This window comes from Aspergillus pseudotamarii (genome assembly GCF_009193445.1).
Source record: "Aspergillus pseudotamarii strain CBS 117625 unplaced genomic scaffold BDV38scaffold_21, whole genome shotgun sequence".
Classification (NCBI taxonomy): domain Eukaryota; kingdom Fungi; phylum Ascomycota; class Eurotiomycetes; order Eurotiales; family Aspergillaceae; genus Aspergillus; species Aspergillus pseudotamarii.
Window position 1 is genome coordinate 300,096 of NW_022475035.1, and position 19,969 is coordinate 320,064.

Below are 19,969 nucleotides of genomic sequence, written 5' to 3' on the forward strand. Positions count from 1 at the left end.
CCAAAGGTAGCCTTACTAGACCAAACCACAGGCGTTGCGTGTGCGTTGACATTCTCGCTAGAACCATGGCCAATGGTAGCCTTACTAGACCAAGCCACAGGCGTTGTGTGTGTGTTGATATTCTTGCTAGAACCAGGGCCGAAGGCACCCTCGCTAGACGCAGCGACAGGCGTAACTCCAGTATTGGCACTAGACACCGGCCCAAACACGCGGACGCTAGTAACAGCTGAAGGAGTAGTCTTCGCAGCCTCGCTAGACGCAGGACTAAAGGTAGCCTTACTAGACCAAGCCACAGGCGTTGCGTGTGCGTTGATATTCTCGCTAGAAGCAGGGCCGAAGGCACCCTCGCTAGACGCAGCGACAGGCGTAACTCCAGTATTGGCACTAGATGCCGGCCCAAACACTCGGACACTAGACTCAGCCGAAGGGGTAGCCCTCACATTCTCACTAGATGTCGGACGAAACACTCCCGCACTAGATTCCGCCGCAGGCACTTTGGCACTAGAAGCAGCATCAGACACTCCCCAATCAGATCCAGCCAAAGGCGTAGCCTTGACAATCTCACTGGACATAACCACAGGCGTCCGCACCACCCAAGTACTAGACACAACATGCTCATTCACCCCAAACGCCGAAGAACTACCACCACCCCCATTGTAAGCCTGGCTGCTTACCGGAACATGTCCTGCCGGCGCAGATGCCGACGCCGACGCCGAGTCCGTCTTGCAGTTACAGGTGGTGCTTGTTTCTGTGATGAACTCGGTAATCACTTTGGGTGCGTCTGTGGGAGTCGGAGTTGGTGTGCGCTGGTTATCGTCGCTGTTGGCTTCATCCACGCGCATCATGGGGTGGCTGGCTCGCATGGGTCCATTGACAATTCTTTGGGTTGGGAGGGCCATTATGTTCTTTTAGACACATTTTTGTTAATTGCTTTGCTCTTTAGATGGGACGGGATTGTATGCGGTAGATTGAATATATCTGTATATAAGTGCATGATTGGGATTGTAATAGTATCAACGAACCTTATATTGCGGACTACTAGGACCCTGACCCTGACTCTGACCCTGAGGAACAGCCGTCACAAGTTCGGCCGCAAGAGCAGCCATGAATAGGTGTGGAGCTCGCATCTTTCGTTGCAACAGATATCAGAATTCAACAATCTCAAAAAAAGATACCCTAAGATGAGATTATAAAGAAATAAGAAACAAAGTATAGATATACTCCCTTAATCCAGGGCATATGATCTATATCAATACAGACACCAAAGAAAAGAGAGAGAGAAAAAAAAGAAAACCAAGACCAGAAATTCCACAGTAGAAATCACCTAATATATACCCCATCTCCCCCCAACTACACACAGACACATACATACATAAGCTACATAGATATTTCATTCAACAACCCCCCTCCCCCCACCAACCAACTATACGTCCAGGTCGTAGCACCTAGCAACACGCTCCCCTCTCCAGAGTAACGTACCGAACTTCACCTCTCAATGGGTCGGTAGGTATCCCTTGTCAAGGGCAAAAGGATTCGATGATGTGCGGTTCGGTATGCGTGACCTTACAGATCCCGCGGTTTTAAGATGGAAGTAGTCGTACTCCGTTAGTACGGGGTACTTTTTTTTTTCACTGGTAGTGAAACTGAGAGAATGGTTTAATGGTTCTCCCGGTTACGGTGTTACTGTTGTTACAGTATGAAACGTGTGGGTAGTGAGGGTGGTGGACATGCCGATGATGTTTGTTGGAATGTTGAGAGTTTATTTTTATTCGGGGGATCGGACTGGATTAGGGTATGGTAAGGTTATTGGCTTTGGAGTTGCTGGAGGGTTTTTTTTTTTTCCTTTCTTTTTTCCTTTTTTTTTTTTTTTTTTTTTTTTTTTTTTTTTTTTTTTTTTTTTTTTTTTTTTTTTTTTTTAAAAAAAGGGGATATCTTTCTGCTATGGTGGATTTGTTTGCTGTGCTATGGTGTTTTTGAGATGTGTTGGTACTTGTTAGAATGTTTGACTCATGTTCTGTTTAGTACGATGTATAAATTAGCTAGTCATGAGATTCTTCTTGAGTTGGTTTTTTTGGTGTTGACCTGCTGTTGTTCGTGATATTGATATGGTTAATGTGAGGGGGGGGTTCTATATCTAGCAGTTGTTCGCATTCTTCCGAAAGTTTAACGATTCAGAAATCCCGATATTTAACATGAAAGCTGTGAGAGAATTCTAAGAATGGGAGTAAACTCATTATACGATTGGACTGGACAGCGATGGAATGTGGCGCAATCTCGCCGAAGTATGTACTATCATCTTTATCTTCAGACGAGGGAGCTTTTTTCCGAATTGCCGGAGGATGATCATGATTCATTTACATGAAGTGAAGGTATGTTGTAAAGCATTACAAAAAAAGAAAAAGAAAAGAAAAATAAAAGAAGTATATATGTGTAAACAATATAAGCAATACGCCAGGCAATCAATCGTAAGCATTCTCGTCGTCCCGTCCCATTCAAATGCCATCAGACATTTACGGATAGTCTAGATCGTTAATCATTAAGCTTTCGGACTGGTGACACATCGAGTGATATTGACCAGCAACCAGGCGATTATCTTTACCATCATGGTAAGTACACGCACAAGAATATCCAGCCCCCAGAAGAGGATTCGTAAGCATCCCCGCGTCACGCCCGGGAGCTTCTGTCCTTCCCGTGAGGAGCCGTAGCCATAGCGTCCATACTTTTCTAGGTCGAATTGTTCGACCATGATTTTCTTGGTCTTTGGCTTTGCAGATCTTTGTGAGCGCCAGAATTGGAACCATTTTCTCTGGGTAGAGTCGGTGGATTGCGATCTTGCGAGTTTGATCTTCGACATAAGTTGGATGCCTTCTTGGGCATCTTCGTGCTCGGCGAAGCTTTTTATGTTGCTATCTGCAGATGTTTGCTTGGATAATGCTTCCTTGGTTGGGTCGTAGAGCTCCATGTCTCTTAGGACGGTGTTTGTAGACTCGTCCGAGACTGCAACGGCCAGCATTGCAGTGACAAGGGAGTCTATTGCATACAACGAAGGGACCGTGGCGATAATGGCAGCCGCAGAAATGGAGAGAGTCAGCGTGCCCATATCCAGTGATGCTAGGGGTTCATCACACTCGGTCAAAGGGAGGGTCGACGTCCGAGGCGTGGCGGCCATGTTGGCGCCTTCAACCGCGTTGGCCGACATAGGAGTAGTCATGAGAATAGTCGGAGGTTGTATAGAACCTAATTCTTTCGACGGTGTCGAAACAGAGATGTGGAGAAGTCCAGAATACTTTGACCTCACAGGAGACAGTGGGACACCTGCCGCACCGACAAGGGCTGGAGGTGGGAGCTTGGTCAGTGATGGATGATGCAGCTCATACAGCTGTTTGGCATTGTTCCACGAAAGTCTGCAAGATTCTTGTGCTGCAGCTCGCTTCAGAGCTTTTCCTTCTGCTTCTGCAGCTTCTGAGGGACCCAGGTGATGCTTTCTAGCTAACACTTCCGCTTCGTCAAGGGCCAGCATTGCAGCCAGACGGGAGAAGAGGATGGACACAAGTCCGTCATTTGGGGGTTCGCGGCGGCGATCTTCGAGTTTTAGCATCATGATAGGAATGCTACTATTCGGTTTGGATGGATTGGTCCTGGTGACGGATAGTTCTTTGGTTGAATAAGTCTGCATCCTATAGAATGGCGCTTGGGGGTCGCCAAACGTGTATGTTTCAGCTTCCGTCCTGATTGAGTCATTAGCACTAGTTTTCGGGAAAAGAAGATATGTATTTACTTACCGTGCCATACGCAAATTGAAGTTTCCTGCTAGGTCTTGCGGGCGCTGGCCATTGGCTGCTTCCCAGAGGCTCGTAAGTTCGGTAATCGACGAGTATTGTATCTCAACTTGGTCAAGAACACCTGCTGGAAAGTTCATTACGCTCGCGGGGACGGTCTTGGGCCCAAGGGCACGGTCAATCTCTGGCGGTGGTGTAAAGGAGAGTTCCTTGGGCCTATGTGTTCGCGTATTGGCTGAGAGTTGGGGGTAGTATTGTTGCTGGCTGAGAGACACATTCGGATTATACTGAGGGAATATGGACCTCATAGGAATGACAGGTGAGCTGGAGGCCTCGGAAGCTCTCTGGGCCAGTTGGGTAGCTATATGATTGTTGCTGCTCCCCGTCGGGGATGCCTTGCTGACTTTATATGCCGGCGAACCCCATTTATTTGCTGTGTTATTCTTGGGGCTCTGACTGAAAAGTGACTCAGGCGTCCTCAGTTCCTGTACAGTCTCTGGTATTGATACAGGCGTTGACCGAGGAGTTTTCGCTTTCTTCGCGGCCTTAATGCTCTTCGCGTCATCGACGATTTGGAAAAGCAGTGCCTCTGTCCTGACATCTTTCCCATTGAGATCATTCAGAGGGATGGGACCTATAGGTGGTGTGCGTGTAGCTCTTTGATTCTCTAGGTGGAAGGGGTTCTTTGGAGCCTTGGTGTTTGAAGGCGATGGAAAGAGTTGGAATTGACTCATTGTGTAGATCCAAAGATGATCGTCAGACGGGGGTAGATTTGACTGTTTAAAAAGTGGGGAAACTTATATAAGAACATTCGTCGATAGTATGCAATGCGCAATGACGACGCTTCAATGTTCCCCAGGATGCACAAGATTGATTAGAACACCAGTGATCTCGATACTCCAAGCCCAATGGAATGTCAAAAGAGACTTGAGAACGAAAGAGGTTCCAAACATTGAACCATGAAGGTATAGAATGCCATCTTCCGTGGGATCCAGTGCGACATATACCCCTCCCCTCGTGGAGTAGAACCCTGGCTGTAGCATAACGCCGAAAGCTAGTTAAGCTCAGCGTCAAGGATCTGAACTATGAGAGGTTCCCACTAGTGTGAAAGATGGACATTGTTATGCATAACTGCCGAATTGCCATGGCCGGCGCTTAACCTCAACCTCTCGGGTCCGCTGATAGGTTTAACCTTGAGCGCAAAGACCAGTGTGACATCAAACGCGGCGCTTCGGGGATTAAACCCTGGGACATGATTTGCGACGACCCTGTCGCTCAAGAACCATGAACAGCTAGTATTATGCTGTACGTAGTGTGAAGAAGTCGGAACAGGGGGATACGGTGTGAGCCGCCAAAAGCTGATTGGCCCTTGTATTCAACACTCCCTATGACTGGTGGTATTTCCTGAAGTTTATCGCCTGAGAGAAACAAATAGGGGTTGATTGTTTCTAGTTAATTGTGATACGGTGGCTGTGTCGTATGGAGAATAGGAGGGAAAGCGGTTAAGGTTGTGAGCAAGGATGTGATGAAGTGATCGAAGTAAACCTTGCACTATTCGCTTGTCCATTTTAGGACGAGATATGCGCCCACGCTTTTCATTTACCATGAGAAATATTATATTGCTACTTTTGTTGAAATGAAAACATCCCTGCGTGCACGTGTTTACAATCTAATTCGTCAAGACATGGTCGTTTAGTGTTGTCATTCTGAAACGTTCATCATAACGGAGTAGAGTTTCTATTCAACCTGGAAACAAAAGATCTGAGACCTCAAAAATGATAATGTCTATCAGAAGGAGTATGTGAGCCGTCTAATGGTCGCAGTCCAGAAGACCATCATCAATATCATACAAACGCCGTAATCAAGATATCTAAGAATGTGAACACCAGGGATACACATAATAAAGTACACAAATGATGCTACTTCCCAGTCAGGACAGACCGGATCCCGTCAGCAAACAACAACTTGGCATAAACAAAGTGTAACTTCTCAAGATACCCTGCCGCCGACGGGGTGTTCTTGGTCGGATTACATATGAACTGCTGCAACCTGATCTCGGTCTGGGGCGACCGAGTGACCTGAACTCGGTGACATCCCGCGAATCCAGAGCGATCCGAGCCATATCCGTAGTCGACGTAGCTAGGCTCCAGCTCTAAAGCCTTTGAGATATGCTTGTCTATCAACTTGAAGGAGCCAAATAAGCGACTGCCAAGTGGTAAGAGCTTGGTGCTTGGGATCTCTTTGTGGTTCCAGATGGGCATTGCGGCCGGGTCATCTTTAAAATCTAATACATATTTGAGTGACCAAAGTCATGTTGAGATCCAAATTATGATACAAGAGAGTTGTAGAAGAGTGCACGCTTACTTGAAAACTGGGCTGGGAATAATTTCCATCCCCCAGCTCTGAGGATCAACCTTTCGCAAGCAAAGACATATCCGCCAAAGAATCCGGTAGTAAACAAAGACAACACTTCTTCGTCGCTAAATCTTGCGATATCTGATTCTAAGAGCTTTTGTGTCACACAGTCCGTGTTGCCTACAACATTATGGCGTGGATTGACGAAGTTGAACGACGATGAGCGTAGAAATTCAGCGCTAACTGGGTAGGTTCTGTGGGATTGGTGGAGGGATCCAAAGAATGGGCCCCGAGACAGAGTGCGGAACCAATTGATCGACATGACTAGATTAGAACTGCATAGGCTAGATTTGTCGATATTTCCACAGGAGGAAATATAGGAAAAAGGCCAGAGGTCTCGTAAGTTCGGGTCGAAAGTGTTGCGATGACTCAAATGTATCGCGCTAGCGCTAAATGCCTACAACTTGGATTTGCTACCTGAACTGAAACGGGCCTTCTTTTGTATTGATTTCAAGCAATAAGTGTCACTGCTAATATATAGTATAAAACTAATATTTTCCAACGAATGATCAAACTCTGGGTATAAAATATCAAGAGCCCCACTGCCATAAAGCCCATTGAATAAAGCCCATGTTATATATTTGCTAGATTGAATTCTCACCGAGTCAATTGAGCTTGAGAATCTACCTATGTCTTGAAAAAGGCATAGTAGTACCGAAAGGCCGATTTATCGCCGTGGAGGAGGGATATAGTAGGCGGGAATATGGGCAGCTTGACCACATGGGTGGGTGACTTTGCGAGGAAGATATTCCCCTTGGGATTTGCAATCACCCAGCAATTCCCTCTTAAGAGAGTTTATAAAAGCTGCTCAGAGAAGGTAGGGTGGTGGATTGGGCCCAGCGAAATGTCAATTATGATCCAGGAATGCATGGTACTAAGGGTAATGCACAACTTTCAGGTAATAGCACCGTTGCCTTAAACCAACTAAAGTGGGTTATATGTAAATGACTGTTTATGTCGCATAGAAGTACACTGCATGTTCGAGGTCCGTATGCAAAAGATGTCTAAAATAATATACAGTTAGTTGCCATTTGGACGATCATGCTCCATGGCTTCTTCGTGGACCGAATATGTGAGCGCCTCAGCCATCGCAATGGCGCCATCCATATTCCCTTTGTTGTACAAGAATAAGCCCTGCAGGGCGGCCGCACTTGTCGCCTTCGGTTGATCGGGCTCCCGGCCGTTTTCGTCTTCTATTAATCCAAGCTCGTGTAGTCGGTCGAGGAAGATCTTTCGATACTTTCCATCTGTATCCAACTCACTATAAAATCGATCCCAGAGACATGCAACCTGGTACCGAGTGACCTCGCCCAAACGAACTGTCAAGTCCACCCGGCCAGGCCGAACCAGAGCTGGGTCTAGCCGCTCCACATGATTCGTCGTGAGAAATATCACACGTTCTTCAGCACTTGCAACTCCATCCATGGCATTCAGCAAACCCGAGAACGTAACGTTAGCACCGCGATACCCATCAGCGTCAGACTGAACCCGCCGATTGGAGAAGGCAGCATCTACGTCTTCCAGCAAAACAAGTGTCCGGTTAGGAACAATGGTGAGGAGATGATTCAACCGATCATCTGTCAATCCCCGTTCACTCAGGTTGAGAATGGCAATATCGTAGTCTAGTTCGCCTGCCAAAGCCTGGATAAAGGAGCTTTTTCCTGTGCCTGGCGGTCCGTAGAGTAGATAGCCCCGTCGGTACGGTATCCCACGATCATGGTACCATTTTCCGCTAGAAAGAAAGTCTTTAACATCGTCCACAATCCGTTCCTTGACACCCTCGTCAAGAATGACTGATTCCAAAGGACGCTTCCGTCGCGGTTGTCCAAACAGCTTCCATTCAGTACCCCAGCTGTTGTAGATTGATGTCTTGCCTTCATGTGATTTAGCCGCATATGCGTGAGCCTCTCTGAAGAGATCTTCAAAAACATGGCGATGCGAATAGAGAGTGGTCAGGGTAATCGTCTCCCACGGGCGACCAGTCTGAAGGTCCAGTGACTTCGACTCGCGCATCCGATTTACAAAGATAAACGCATTCTTGTAACGCAAGACATGTCTCCCTGGACCGGGAACTAACGAAAAGTGTGTATGTATCGCACCGTTTGAGTGTTCGACTTTTTGCGTTTGGATCGAGAGGTGGCGCATCCCGGGGGTCATTTTCTGGAGTAAGGATTCCATGAAGCCAGACCTGCTGGCTGCCGACTGAGCTGAATTGAGCTGCGAACGTTGATATAGCGTCATCCAATGAAGAAACCAGGGATATGAATCATCCTTTACGCTGATTTCCACATCCACGAGCATGCGCCTTCGCAAGAGTGCAGCGCCATGTCGAATCCCTTTTTGAGCAAAACTTAATCCAGCACCCAAACCGGCGAGACCGAAGCCCTAATCGTCCCAAAACTCATTAGACCAACCGTTCCTTGAATACGTATCACAATGTGGTCCAAACCGCCTTACCGCTGTGAAGAAAGGATTGCTAGATAGCTGGGCGAAAAGCCCACCATCTCCGGTGGGCTGCGCGGCCGCCTGGATAGCATCTTTCTTCTGCTGCAGGATTAAATCGCCAGGCGAAGGCAGCCCCTGTGTACTTGGTGGTCCATTCGGATCCATGCCAACCGAGGGAAAATTAATTACTTGAACTGGCAGTCAATCGAACACTTTCTTCGGGCAATCAAGTGATTGTTCCGAATGGTATCGGAGACCCGGAACCACAACGGGCCGATTATTCAACCCCCATTAGGCAAAGTCTCGGCTTCAGACCATACTGTAAAGCGGAGATATCGGACTTAATGGAAACATCGCTGTTAGTGTTGAGGCTTAGAGGTTTGATTATATGTTCATAGGGACCAGTAAAAGTTGAGGCAGTGGACTACATTAGGCTAGGTAAGCACTTAGCTGTCAATCATTAGGTAGCTACAAAGTTACGTAGTCTCCTATCTTGTTAGCGTATAACTTTTAGCCTTGCAGATACAACTGATTACTGACGGCATTCAGAATACTACATTTCGTCGCAGATCGCTACCGGTTCCGCTAGCAGAGCTAAGTTAAATACACTTTATATTTGAAAAGAGACCCCGGAAGCCCTGATCAACCGTCATGCGACACTTCTTTCGGCGAATCTTTGGATTCCATCAGCATTCTTCTCACAGCTCAGCCCAGAGACGCACCATGAGCTCCTCTACCGTGGCAGTTCTTTACGCTCTCACCCTGTCGGTACCATCAACTTCAACAGGCCCTGAGGACGCCAAAGAGAAGAAACACCATGTCTCAGGGGGTTTCACAAATCCGTGGGAGTAAGCATTGCAGGACGATGCTCGTTGTAAGCTTCCACACGCTAATCGATGATATAGTTCCTACAAGACCCCCGCTGTTCAGCGCTTTTTTCTGTGAGTACTACGTAAAACTGGTACTGGGGGGCTATATCTAACCTAACGTGTGCTTGTTTTCTTAAGGCGACAAATAAATGGCAAAGCAAACCGTCCTGACACCACGCCTCCAACCGTGCCTGTCCAAAAACCAGAGTTCTTGCCTAGTAGAGAAACTCCTAGGTTGCGTGCGACGTGGCTGGGTCATGCCTGTTATTATGTCGAATACCCCAGCGGTCTTCGAGTACTGTTTGACCCCGTGTTCGAGGACCGTTGCTCACCAATTTCTTGGCTGGGCCCCAAGCGTTACACTGAAATGCCGTGTCAAATCAAGGACATACCCATTATCGACGCTGTGGTGATTTCTCATAATCACTATGACCATCTATCTTACCCAACTGTTAAAGAGATTTCTGAGCGACACCCTAATTGCCATTTCTTTGTCCCGTTGGGCAATGAGGAGTGGTTCAAAAGCTCTGGAATCAACAATGTGACTGAATTAGACTGGTGGGATGAACGTGACATCGTTCTCTCGCCGTCCCAATCGACTGGCACCCAAGTCAAGGAGTCAGCTGGGAGTGGCAGTTCTAGCCCAGGAGATATAAAAGGGCGAGTTGGATGTCTACCATGCCAACATACTAGCAACAGAGGCGTATTCGACCGAGCAAAGACATTGTGGGCTTCCTGGTATATTGAATCTGGCGGACGCAAGGTCTATTTTGCTGGGTATGTATGCAGACGGTTACTTGGAAGCACTTAGATTTTGCTGCTAACCTATGATGCGATTGCAGAGATACCGGCTACAGAAGTGTGCCAGAGCTTCCTAACGGTGCTGATGACCACGCACCGGAATACGATTTTCCAGTATGCCCTGCTTTCAAGCAGACGGGCGAGTTTCGTGGACCGTTCGACCTGGGATTGATACCGATTGGAGCCTACGGTCCTCGCTTCGTTTGGAGCCCTGTACATGCTGATCCTCATGATGCAGTCCAGATATTCCAGGATACCAAGTGCAAAAAGGCCATGGGTATGCACTGGGGCACTTGGGTATTAACAGAGGAAGATGTCCTTGAGCCCCCTAGAAAGTTGAGAGAGGCATTGAGAAAACATGAAATTCCTGAGGATGGGGTTTTCGATATTTGTGACATTGGAGAAAGTCGAGAGTTTTGATCTGAGGGTCTACTGAAACACTGGTGAATCTGGGTCTGAAACGGCATGGAAAATTGCGGGAAATATAAGTGATCTATATATAGCACTGTTCCATGTACAAGGTATTTGACTAAAGCTTCAATGATGGAGATTCCTTTTATAAATTCATTGAACTGGTCGGCGCATACTGATAGACTGTAAGCGCTGGCCTAAAAGTTCTAATTATGGAGTAGAGTGAGTGAATTGGCGCGGCGCTACTGATAGAACCTGGTGCATCTTAAATATGAGAGACTAAGTCGCAAAGTGAGCAGGTTGCTTGCATGGACAACACAATTTGATTTGTTTTTCTTACTATGGACGCACTTCTCCTATGACCCCTGCTGATGAGCGCGTGATGTTGCATGATTGACAGCCTGCATAAAACAAGAAAGTTACCCGGTATATTGACAGGGCTGGACTTAGTAAGTGATGCAGGCAATTAACATAACAATATAAGAAGAAAAAAGAAAAAAAAAAAAAGCATGGAAACAGGAAGCCTAACGTTGCACATCTGTATCAGGTCATTAGCCTTGAGCAAACGCGTTGCGCTGCGCAACCCACAACAAACACAGGCTAAACTCAGGCCACAGCTCCTCGAGATCTATAATCACATTCAATAACGCATGCGCTTGAAACCTGGTGTCTCTAGGGCAGTAAATTTATTATTGAGATAATACAATAATACACATCAGGATGTCAAGCTATTTCGATCCGACAGCATTCATTCCGGATCCCTCTTCATTTTATCATGAGAGAAGCTCATGGGAAATGAACCGATATAGGGGCCCAGAGGATGGTTACGTTACGGAGAGCGAAGAAGAGGTCCTTTACAGTTTGGACGAAGTAGCTATGGCCGCGCTACCGCTCCGTTTGCAAGAAAACATGCGCGAGTTACATCTTGAACGCGTGCAAAGATTAAAGAGAGAGAAAAGCAACACTCCATCCTACAAGACATACCATGCAACATCGCCGGTGATTTGGTACAAAGATTCTATAGCCACTATGGAAGCAAACCAGGACAGGGAGAAGAGTGGTCGCGGAGGTTTGCCAAGTTCAAGCTCGGAGCAAGCTGATTGGTATCTGTGGCAGAGCATGCGTGAGATGGATGATATAAGGAATATGGAGCGTGACACTATGGCGGTGGCAGGTCCTTATTCCCACAGCTCGAGTGCGCACCTCAATCTGGGCAACAATCTGTTCTCGAAGCATTCAACATCAACGGAAGAGGATATTGAAGCCGGATATGCTGGCAACCGACAGTCTCGCAGCAAATACATATCACATCTGACAGGCACAAAAGCCCGCGCATGTGTAGTTCACGCAGTCGAACACATCGAAGCGCCTCATGAAGGCCCATATGTGCATGGGCGGTTTCGCCAGAGAGGCTCGTCAATGATCTCCGCTATGCGTGGCCGCGTACGAAAGAGTATCCACAGAATGAGCAAGGCGTTCAAGAAACAGTCTAGTTTCCAAGGTCATAATCGAGCATGCGAAACCTTTGTTTCGAGTTGATACATGGCAGAGCCATACTCAACAAGACTGTTACGGAGATAACGATGATCACCAGAGTTATGACAGGAGATAGTTACGGGATGGCTGGACACATCCCCAGGGAGCAATGATGTGGATGTCACGTAAACAAGCAAGCAAGTGCAGATATTTCAGGTCGTCTAGGCTGTTGTACGAGTAGTACATACAATAAAAGTGTTTGGATTTGATAGGAGTGGATTTAATCAGGAGAAAGGTAGACTAAGCCTGAAGGGGATTAGTGGGGGTGAGCTTCCAATCCGCAATCCCACTTCGAGGTTCGCTGGAAATTTGATGGTGAAGGCGGGCACAGCACTCCAGATCCCCCTAGCGAACGCGCCCCTCATTTATCTTATTCTTCAGTTAATTTTGAAGAACTCTTCCAGTAATTTTTAGGAATACCCACTCTACTTTTTCCTTCCCCGCAGCACGTTAAGACCACCGCCAAAATGCAGGCACCGGTGGTGGTAATGAGTATGTTGTCAACGGAATTCACGTTGGCTTTGATTTCATATGGCTAACAATCATAGACACCAACTCTGGTGAGCGACAGGTCGGTCGCAAGGCCCAACTTTCGAATATCACTGCCGCAAAGACGTACGTGACAATACTCTTTCTGGCCACTTCCGCTCTAACATAAAACTACTCGCAGTGTTGCGGACATCATTCGGTCATGTCTTGGACCTAAGGCCATGCTGAAGATGCTGCTCGATCCTATGGGCGGTATCGTCTTGACTAACGATGGACATGCTATTTTGAGGGAAATCGAAGTGTCGCACCCGGCGGCAAAGAGCATGATTGAGCTCAGTCGTACTCAGGATGAGGAGGTCGGAGATGGAACCACGACCGTTATCATTCTAGGTATCATCGCACACTCCCCCAATTTGTTATTATGTTGGAAATGCTAATACATGGCAGCCGGTGAGATGCTCGCTCAGGCCCTCCCTCAGCTCGAACGTAACATTCACCCCGTCGTCATTATCTCTGCCTTCAAGCGTGCCTTAGCGGACGCCCTTGCCATCGTGGAAGAGGTCTCAATCCCTGTTGATATCGACGATGATAAAGCGATGTACACTCTCATCCAATCGTCCATCGGGACGAAGTTTGTTTCCAGATGGTCCGAGCTGATGTGCAGCCTGGCCCTGAAGGCTGTGCGAACCGTTTCCTTCGATGCCGGTGGTGGAAAGCGGGAGGTTGACATTAAGCGATATGCTCGTATTGAGAAGATTCCTGGTGGTCAGATCGAAGACAGTGAGGTTATCGACGGTGTGATGGTGAACAAGGACATTACCCACCCTAAGATGCGGAGAAGAATTGAGAACCCTCGAGTCGTCTTGCTTGACTGCCCATTGGAATACAAGAAGGGTGAATCTCAGACCAACATCGAGATTACGAAGGAAGATGACTGGAACAGGATCCTAGAAATTGAGGAGGAACAGGTTAAGCGCATGTGCGATGCCATCTTGGCTGTCAAGCCTGACGTTGTCATCACGGAGAAGGGTGTTTCGGGTAAGAAACCTCTGCTCCAGGTTGCGGCATGATTCATTACTGACCAATCGTCCAGACCTCGCACAGCACTTCTTGATGAAGGCCAACATCACAGCTCTCCGCCGAGTGAGGAAGACCGATAACAACCGTATTGCTCGTGCCACTGGTGCGACAATCGTGAACCGGGTCGATGACCTCCAGGAGTCTGACGTAGGAACGACTTGTGGATTGTTCGAGATCGAGAAGATTGGCGATGAATATTTCACTTTCCTCAGAAAATGCCAGAACCCCAAGGCTTGCACCATCCTTCTACGTGGTCCGTCCAAGGACATTATCAACGAGGTTGAGCGCAACCTTCAGGATGCTATGGCCGTCGCTCGGAATGTCATCTTCCACCCACGACTGTCCCCTGGCGGTGGTGCTATCGAGATGGCAGTTTCTGTCAAGCTGGGCCAATTGGCCAAGTCTATTGAGGGCGTTCAACAATGGCCTTACAAGGCTGTCGCTGATGCTATGGAGGTTATTCCCCGGACGTTGGCTCAAAATGCAGGAGCCAGCCCTATTCGTGTCTTGACTCGCATGAGGGCCAAGCATGCCGAAGGCCACACCACATGGGGTCTCGATGGTGACTCGGGTGCCCTGGTTGATATGAAGGAATATGGCGTTTGGGAACCTGAAGCAGTGAAACTCCAGAGCATCAAGACTGCTGTCGAGGTAAGTAGTATAAGTTCTCGTCGTGTTGCTGATACAGTTGCTAACCTGGTTAGTCCGCATGCCTACTTCTCCGTGTTGATGATATTTGCAGCGGCAAATCTGCACAGCAGGTGGGTGCTAACCTTGGTGGTGGCGATGAATAAGGCTAGTAGCTGGTTTAAAAATGCGTACATAATGCTGCACGATTACCTCTTGATATTGTACGAATATCCTAGACTAAAAATTACACGGGTATCTATAAATCGTACACTTGAAAGTGACAGCGACCTGGTAATATCCTGACTACAGTTTCAATTGCAACCGTAATCTCAATCTTCGTGAATTATCACGCCTGGTGTTTCCGCATGTTCGACGGCATCTGCTGGCCAATTTTGACCTTCATCCTTATTCCCGTCGAGTGTCCCTTTCGTCGGCCCATCAACCGCCATGTTGTCTGGCCCCTTACCATTGCTACCGGTACCTTTCTTTTTATTCTTTGCCGCGTTCCTCTTTTCCCTTCTTTTCCGGTTCTTTTCCGTCTTTTCTTCGTCCTTCCGCCTTGCCTCTTCTCGTTGTTTCTCCCAATCTTTATCTTCCTTCTCCTTACTGACCTCGCTTTCCATCATGCGTAGGCGTTCGTATTCCCTCCTGCGGCTGGCCTTATAAACGTGGAATTCTCCGGAACCGGCACCGGCAGAAGAACCTTGGACATTCGCCACGATTTCCGGCGGAGGAGGCAATGTCCCTGATGATCGTTGCTTGGAAGAATCGGGGAGCTTAATCTCCTTCGCGGGGTCGCGAAAGAGAGTCTGAATCTGGGAAGCTTGCTCCGACTGCGCTGTGACAGCACGACGTTTCACTGGCCGCTTGCTACGCGGATCTGCGCTCGTAGGGATCGATTCCGGGCCTGGTTCGGACATTTTTGAGGCTTTGCGTTTGCCTTAAGCGGGTAACTATGAAGTAATCCTGCGACGATCTACGCAATGTGTGGACTGGCAGGCACAAGATCTGACGTGATTCAGTCGTTGGATTTTGTTTGTTTGCGCAACTCGAAATAGTGAGGTAGTAAGTTGGGAAATTTTTGATTTAATCGGCGCAAATTTTATGACGTTTGTTTTTGTTTTAACACCCGGGCCAATCACGAGCAGACGGAGTTGTCTAGAAGCTCAGGCTGGAGAAAGGTTGATGCTCAGCTCCTCGGATAAACTTACTGAGTTAAATTTAAATCAATCTAGAGCGGTGAAGGCGTGGGGTGTTTATCTTTTACTGTATCATTTAGCTTCTTGGTTGTTCCATGTATGACAATGGGATCTTTTCGGGTTAGCCTGGCTTACTGTTGTCACTCCGATTATAGCCTTAGAGTAAAGGACAAAATAAGTGAAGGAATTGAAATGGGGTAGTAAGACGGTTCTGTCACAGCCTCAGTATCGCATGTGACCCACTGCCTTAGGTGACTTGTCTAGACTCTATATCCATACACTAATCACTCTTCTTCTACAATTCGTTCCTTTTCCTAGTTCATTTCATACTCAAGCGTCTCTTGCTCCCTAGTATCAGGGATGCTTCACCCTCTTTCGGGTACTATTAGTACGACTATACTCATCTAACGGCGTCACCATCTACACACCCACCCCGCGTCTTATCGCACGATGGACGGACTTACTAACGAACAAACTAGGATAAGGGATAAGAAGGATACGAAGGTTGTTAGCATCAGAATTATGATTACACTGCACGATTCTTCGGCAAGTAACTGATATATTATCTACAGTTTGACGTCGACGATGCATGCTGTTTAAAGTCCAATCCTGCTTTGGTGGGACATGTCTGCGTAAGTAACGCCGCTTAATACATATCGGTTTATTTTGGCTAAATGCTCATCCACAGAGAATTGACCATGATGTATGTTCTCCCTCTCTCTCGCCTTTCTCTGGTGGCTGAGACGACTGGAGCAGTTGCTGAATTGACTGTCCAAGGCTGATGACGATGAACCCCTGAGCCTGAATGAATGCTTAATTCTGTCTTATACCCCCGTTCCACAGAAGGACTTGGAGCAATTCCTGGAAACTGGAGTAGTATGTAACTACAACCCGACAGTCGACTCTCTTACTGAAAATTAATTCTCGTGTTAGCCTCCCAAGGGGTATGCTTTTGTTAGCTTCACAGAGCCCTCACAGGGAAACTCGCTCATACATGAGAACGACCTTGAACTACTCGACCGCACTTTCGATCTTGGCGACACTGTCAAGCGGCACCCAGATGATACGATCAGTGGTACGGTTATCAGTACTTCTGCAACATGTAGCCTTGAGCCTATCGCTTATCGAGCACTCGACCCCGAGACTGGAGAGTATGGCTCTCTGAACTTCAGCGAAAAGGTCATCAAGCGTGAAGGCAGCCTAGCAACTGAGAACGATGCCACAGAACCTCCGCTTCTGCACGGCATCCCAGCAGTAGAACTAAAGAAATACGAAGAATTTTCCGAAGGCGATTATATCGTCTACCGGCAGAAGCTCGGAATAATCCATGCTATTGATCGTGATGCAATACTACTCCTCCCAAATCAAAGTGTGGTATCTCCCCTCGATCCGAGTGCCCTGGAGGTTCCGTTTTCATTCGGAGCCGAAAGTCTCGTCACATTACCCAGCAACATGAGTGCTACGCGACATTACTCCTCGGTCAATGGTGGAACGATTTGGTCCACGGAATCAAGTTTCTTGTTTCCTGGTCAATTTTCCTTTACGTCCAGGAACAATCTGAGCAGAGGCGACTTGTTTTCTAGTGCAGCCTCAATATCACAGCCAGAGGGCTATATCCTAGCCACGCCAGCCATGGATATTCAAGTCGACTGGCTCTGTCCAAATGTTTTTGCCGTAGGCACATCCCATAGTGGCGCAAACATCGAGGTACTAAGAGCATCTACTCTCCGCGGAAACGCAATGGTATGCGATTTCGGGCAAGTTTCCCGGGGAAACCCCGATAAAAAGCCTGTTCATTCAGATTCCTGGCTTAATATCGGGGACAGGGTGCGTTTCCGGGATTCAATATCTGCAGCTGCAAAATATCCAGCATATCAGCATCTGCCCGCTGACCAAACTTTTGGCCAAGATATAAACATCCTCCGCGTTACTTCCATAAAAACTGAGATCACTATTCAGTGGCAAGATGGGACTATCACCACCGAAGCAGCCACTTCTCTGCACAAATTCCTTGGCTTTGAGGATGAAGTCTGGCCTGGAAATTTAGTTGTCTTGAAAGATGGTATTGAGACTATCCGGGAACCCTGCAAGAACAATACGGGGCCCCTCGGGCGCCATATGAGGGAAACATTGCATGTTAGGAGAGTCGGGGTTGTTCAAAATGTGGACAGCCGGGAAAGGATAGCATCGGTCCGCTGGTATAAGGATCCAGATGTCAAAATGACACATCGGGGAAACATGTTAGTGCCTGGATCCTTCCTAGGTGAACTTAGTGATGCCGTTACAGAAGTCTCCATCTATGAGCTTTACCCATATCCTAGCATACAAAGGACACTAAATGACCTAGTACTTCTGGCACCCGGGATAATTCACCGATCATCAATCCCGGCAATTGACAATGAGCCGACTAGAGCCGCTGGCCCTTGTCGGCTGAGCTCGCTGTCCCCTGTCTCCTTCTCTCAGACGCTTTCATACCTTGAGTCCATGAAGTTATCCATGGTGAACTCTGAGTGGTTCAAAGGGACTACTGAGATCGACACGTCACCTGTCCCTTCCAAATACAGCGTACATCACGAAGAATTCAACATCAAATCACCAACGAACTTCATTGGCAAAATCATTTCGATAGATACTGAGGGCACCATCACCATTCGTACTGTAGGCGCCGACAATGTTCGTGATATTCGCGTGCCATGGGAGAGAATCATGATGATAATTGATGAGGATAACATAATTCCGCCTGTGCCACTCCCGCCATTCGAACTGCTTAGCCTCGCGGATATCGATCGTTTCGTACAACCAGACGACCTCCCATTCACTGAGACAATTGAATATGAGGGCGGCGAGCGTCTTGATAATGATAGTGGGGATGATGACTGGGCAACTGAAGGCGAATCCGAGCTTGACGATGAGGACTTTGAGGACGTGGAAAACGATAGCGATGATAGCGATGGGCTCACGGCCCCCGCCTTGTCAATTATCAATCCTCCTGAGAGGCTTGACCATGATGAGCGGGAGCAGCCTGGTACTGATGAGACAGGGGCTGAAAATAGATCACCTATACTCTCATTAGCCCTGCCATCGTCATGTCCTCCAGGTTTCTCTATGTTAGAAAGCTCGCCCCCTTCTGACCACCATTTCTTTTCTACGGTTCCAAGTGAAGCTCCTGGATTGCGTATCAAGCGTATACAAAAAGAATTTGAAATCCTTCAGTCATCCTTACCAACTGGAATTTTCGTGCGGACTTGGGAGTCTAGGATGGACCTATTACGGGTTCTGATAATCGGGCCTCAAGGAACACCATATGAGCATGCGCCGTTCGTGATTGACTTTTATTTCCCTGATGAGTTTCCTACTCGTCCTCCAGCAGCCTATTTCCACTCGTGGACTGACAGAAATGGGATGATCAATCCGAACCTGGGAGAAAATGGAAATATCTGCTTAAGTCTCCTAGGAACTTGGCCTGGGAAGAATCCCACGGAGAGTTGGTCTCCCACCAACTCGACGGTCTTGCAGATATTGGTTTCAATCATGGGTCTCGTGTTGGTAAAAATGCCATTCTACAGTACGTATCACCCTTCGCCGGAGGGCTTGCACGAGTACTAACCTGACCAAGATGAGGCTGGCTACGAAACACTTGCTGCGGAAGAATACCGGCGCGTCGAGTCGACCCAATACACGGAGAAAGCCTTCCTGATAACTCGAACATTTATTAAACATGCCCTTGCAAACCCTATCGCTGGCTTAGAAGATGTTCTAGCCTGGCATTATTTCACAGACCCCCAGCAGACCCACAACGATACTTGCATCCGCCCACAACTGCTGCGCCGGGCTATTGACGAAGCTCTTAACATGATTGAGCATCACAACCGCACACCGGCAGGTGTGAAGTTGAGTGAGGAGCACGCGGCATCTGCCTTCGTGTCTCGTCTCAGCCTGGGGGCAGTTGTAATGTTACGAAAGCATGTCACTACACTGGAGAAGATTGAATTAGCTGCGAACTCTCTTGAGAGAGTCTAAGCTTCTTTGATCCCCAGTCTATCTGATCTGTGCTGTTTTAGGGTCGTAAGTATCAGTATTAGCTGGTCTCTCGCATTCTTATCAACACCGTAGCTGTCGCTTGAACTTTGGGTAGGAGATAGGAAACGAAATGAACGTTACTGGGATATGACTGGTATTCTAATTCCATGTGCCGTTAACAATAAATTTTATGGGTATTACAGGGCAATTCGTATGATTTCCAAAGCATGTATGTTTTACTCGAGAGCATAGGAACGAGCAGCCTACTGTATACTACTAGCAGCCATAAATCGAA

At 47.6% G+C, this 19,969-nt stretch overlaps 9 protein-coding genes across 9 annotated transcripts; 5 read left to right on the forward strand and 4 right to left on the reverse strand.

The window, feature by feature from the left end:
* Positions 1–577: 577 nt before the first annotated feature.
* BDV38DRAFT_244642 (uncharacterized protein) lies at positions 578–1,067 on the forward strand. The gene is made up of 2 exons (XM_032054337.1): positions 578–905; positions 1,023–1,067. Exons 1-2 carry the CDS (start codon positions 754–756, stop codon positions 1,048–1,050), a joined length of 180 nt encoding a protein of 59 aa, XP_031914496.1. The 5' UTR covers positions 578–753; the 3' UTR covers positions 1,051–1,067.
* Positions 1,068–2,536: 1,469 nt separating this feature from the next.
* On the reverse strand, positions 2,537–4,513 carry BDV38DRAFT_282107 (uncharacterized protein; the record flags this gene model as incomplete). The annotated part of the gene is made up of 2 exons (XM_032059724.1): positions 2,537–3,728; positions 3,783–4,513. The coding sequence occupies 2 exons, from the start codon at positions 4,511–4,513 to the stop codon at positions 2,537–2,539; spliced, it is 1,923 nt and encodes a 640-aa protein (XP_031914497.1).
* Positions 4,514–5,499: 986 nt separating this feature from the next.
* On the reverse strand, positions 5,500–6,484 carry BDV38DRAFT_244646 (uncharacterized protein). Its single transcript, XM_032054338.1, has 2 exons — positions 6,144–6,484; positions 5,500–6,063 (listed from the first exon to the last, which is right to left on the reverse strand). Exons 1-2 carry the CDS (start codon positions 6,454–6,456, stop codon positions 5,699–5,701), a joined length of 678 nt encoding a protein of 225 aa, XP_031914498.1. The 5' UTR covers positions 6,457–6,484; the 3' UTR covers positions 5,500–5,698.
* Positions 6,485–6,628: 144 nt separating this feature from the next.
* On the reverse strand, positions 6,629–8,834 carry BDV38DRAFT_244648 (bifunctional AAA family ATPase chaperone/translocase BCS1). The gene is made up of 2 exons (XM_032054339.1): positions 8,652–8,834; positions 6,629–8,579 (listed from the first exon to the last, which is right to left on the reverse strand). Exons 1-2 carry the CDS (start codon positions 8,802–8,804, stop codon positions 7,215–7,217), a joined length of 1,518 nt encoding a protein of 505 aa, XP_031914499.1. The 5' UTR covers positions 8,805–8,834; the 3' UTR covers positions 6,629–7,214.
* A 293-nt stretch (positions 8,835–9,127) lies between these two features.
* Positions 9,128–10,983, forward strand: BDV38DRAFT_244651 (putative Zn-dependent hydrolase/oxidoreductase family protein). Its single transcript, XM_032054340.1, has 4 exons — positions 9,128–9,487; positions 9,545–9,580; positions 9,647–10,285; positions 10,351–10,983. The coding sequence occupies exons 1-4, from the start codon at positions 9,291–9,293 to the stop codon at positions 10,727–10,729; spliced, it is 1,251 nt and encodes a 416-aa protein (XP_031914500.1). The 5' UTR covers positions 9,128–9,290; the 3' UTR covers positions 10,730–10,983.
* Positions 10,984–11,271: 288 nt separating this feature from the next.
* Positions 11,272–12,502, forward strand: BDV38DRAFT_244652 (uncharacterized protein). The gene has a single exon (XM_032054341.1). The coding sequence runs from the start codon at positions 11,441–11,443 to the stop codon at positions 12,257–12,259; it is 819 nt and encodes a 272-aa protein (XP_031914501.1). The 5' UTR covers positions 11,272–11,440; the 3' UTR covers positions 12,260–12,502.
* Positions 12,503–12,528: 26 nt separating this feature from the next.
* On the forward strand, positions 12,529–14,702 carry BDV38DRAFT_72013 (chaperonin-containing T-complex subunit CCT3). The gene is made up of 6 exons (XM_032063822.1): positions 12,529–12,748; positions 12,805–12,871; positions 12,927–13,135; positions 13,193–13,783; positions 13,839–14,476; positions 14,530–14,702. Exons 1-6 carry the CDS (start codon positions 12,724–12,726, stop codon positions 14,617–14,619), a joined length of 1,620 nt encoding a protein of 539 aa, XP_031914502.1. The 5' UTR covers positions 12,529–12,723; the 3' UTR covers positions 14,620–14,702.
* On the reverse strand, positions 14,703–15,467 carry BDV38DRAFT_72014 (PRKRIP1 family protein). Its single transcript, XM_032063823.1, has one exon. It carries the CDS (start codon positions 15,373–15,375, stop codon positions 14,785–14,787), a length of 591 nt encoding a protein of 196 aa, XP_031914503.1. The 5' UTR covers positions 15,376–15,467; the 3' UTR covers positions 14,703–14,784.
* A 521-nt stretch (positions 15,468–15,988) lies between these two features.
* On the forward strand, positions 15,989–19,852 carry BDV38DRAFT_72242 (ubiquitin-conjugating enzyme E2). The gene is made up of 6 exons (XM_032063827.1): positions 15,989–16,158; positions 16,227–16,286; positions 16,343–16,357; positions 16,432–16,530; positions 16,588–19,219; positions 19,271–19,852. Exons 1-6 carry the CDS (start codon positions 16,105–16,107, stop codon positions 19,672–19,674), a joined length of 3,264 nt encoding a protein of 1,087 aa, XP_031914504.1. The 5' UTR covers positions 15,989–16,104; the 3' UTR covers positions 19,675–19,852.
* Positions 19,853–19,969: the final 117 nt, after the last annotated feature.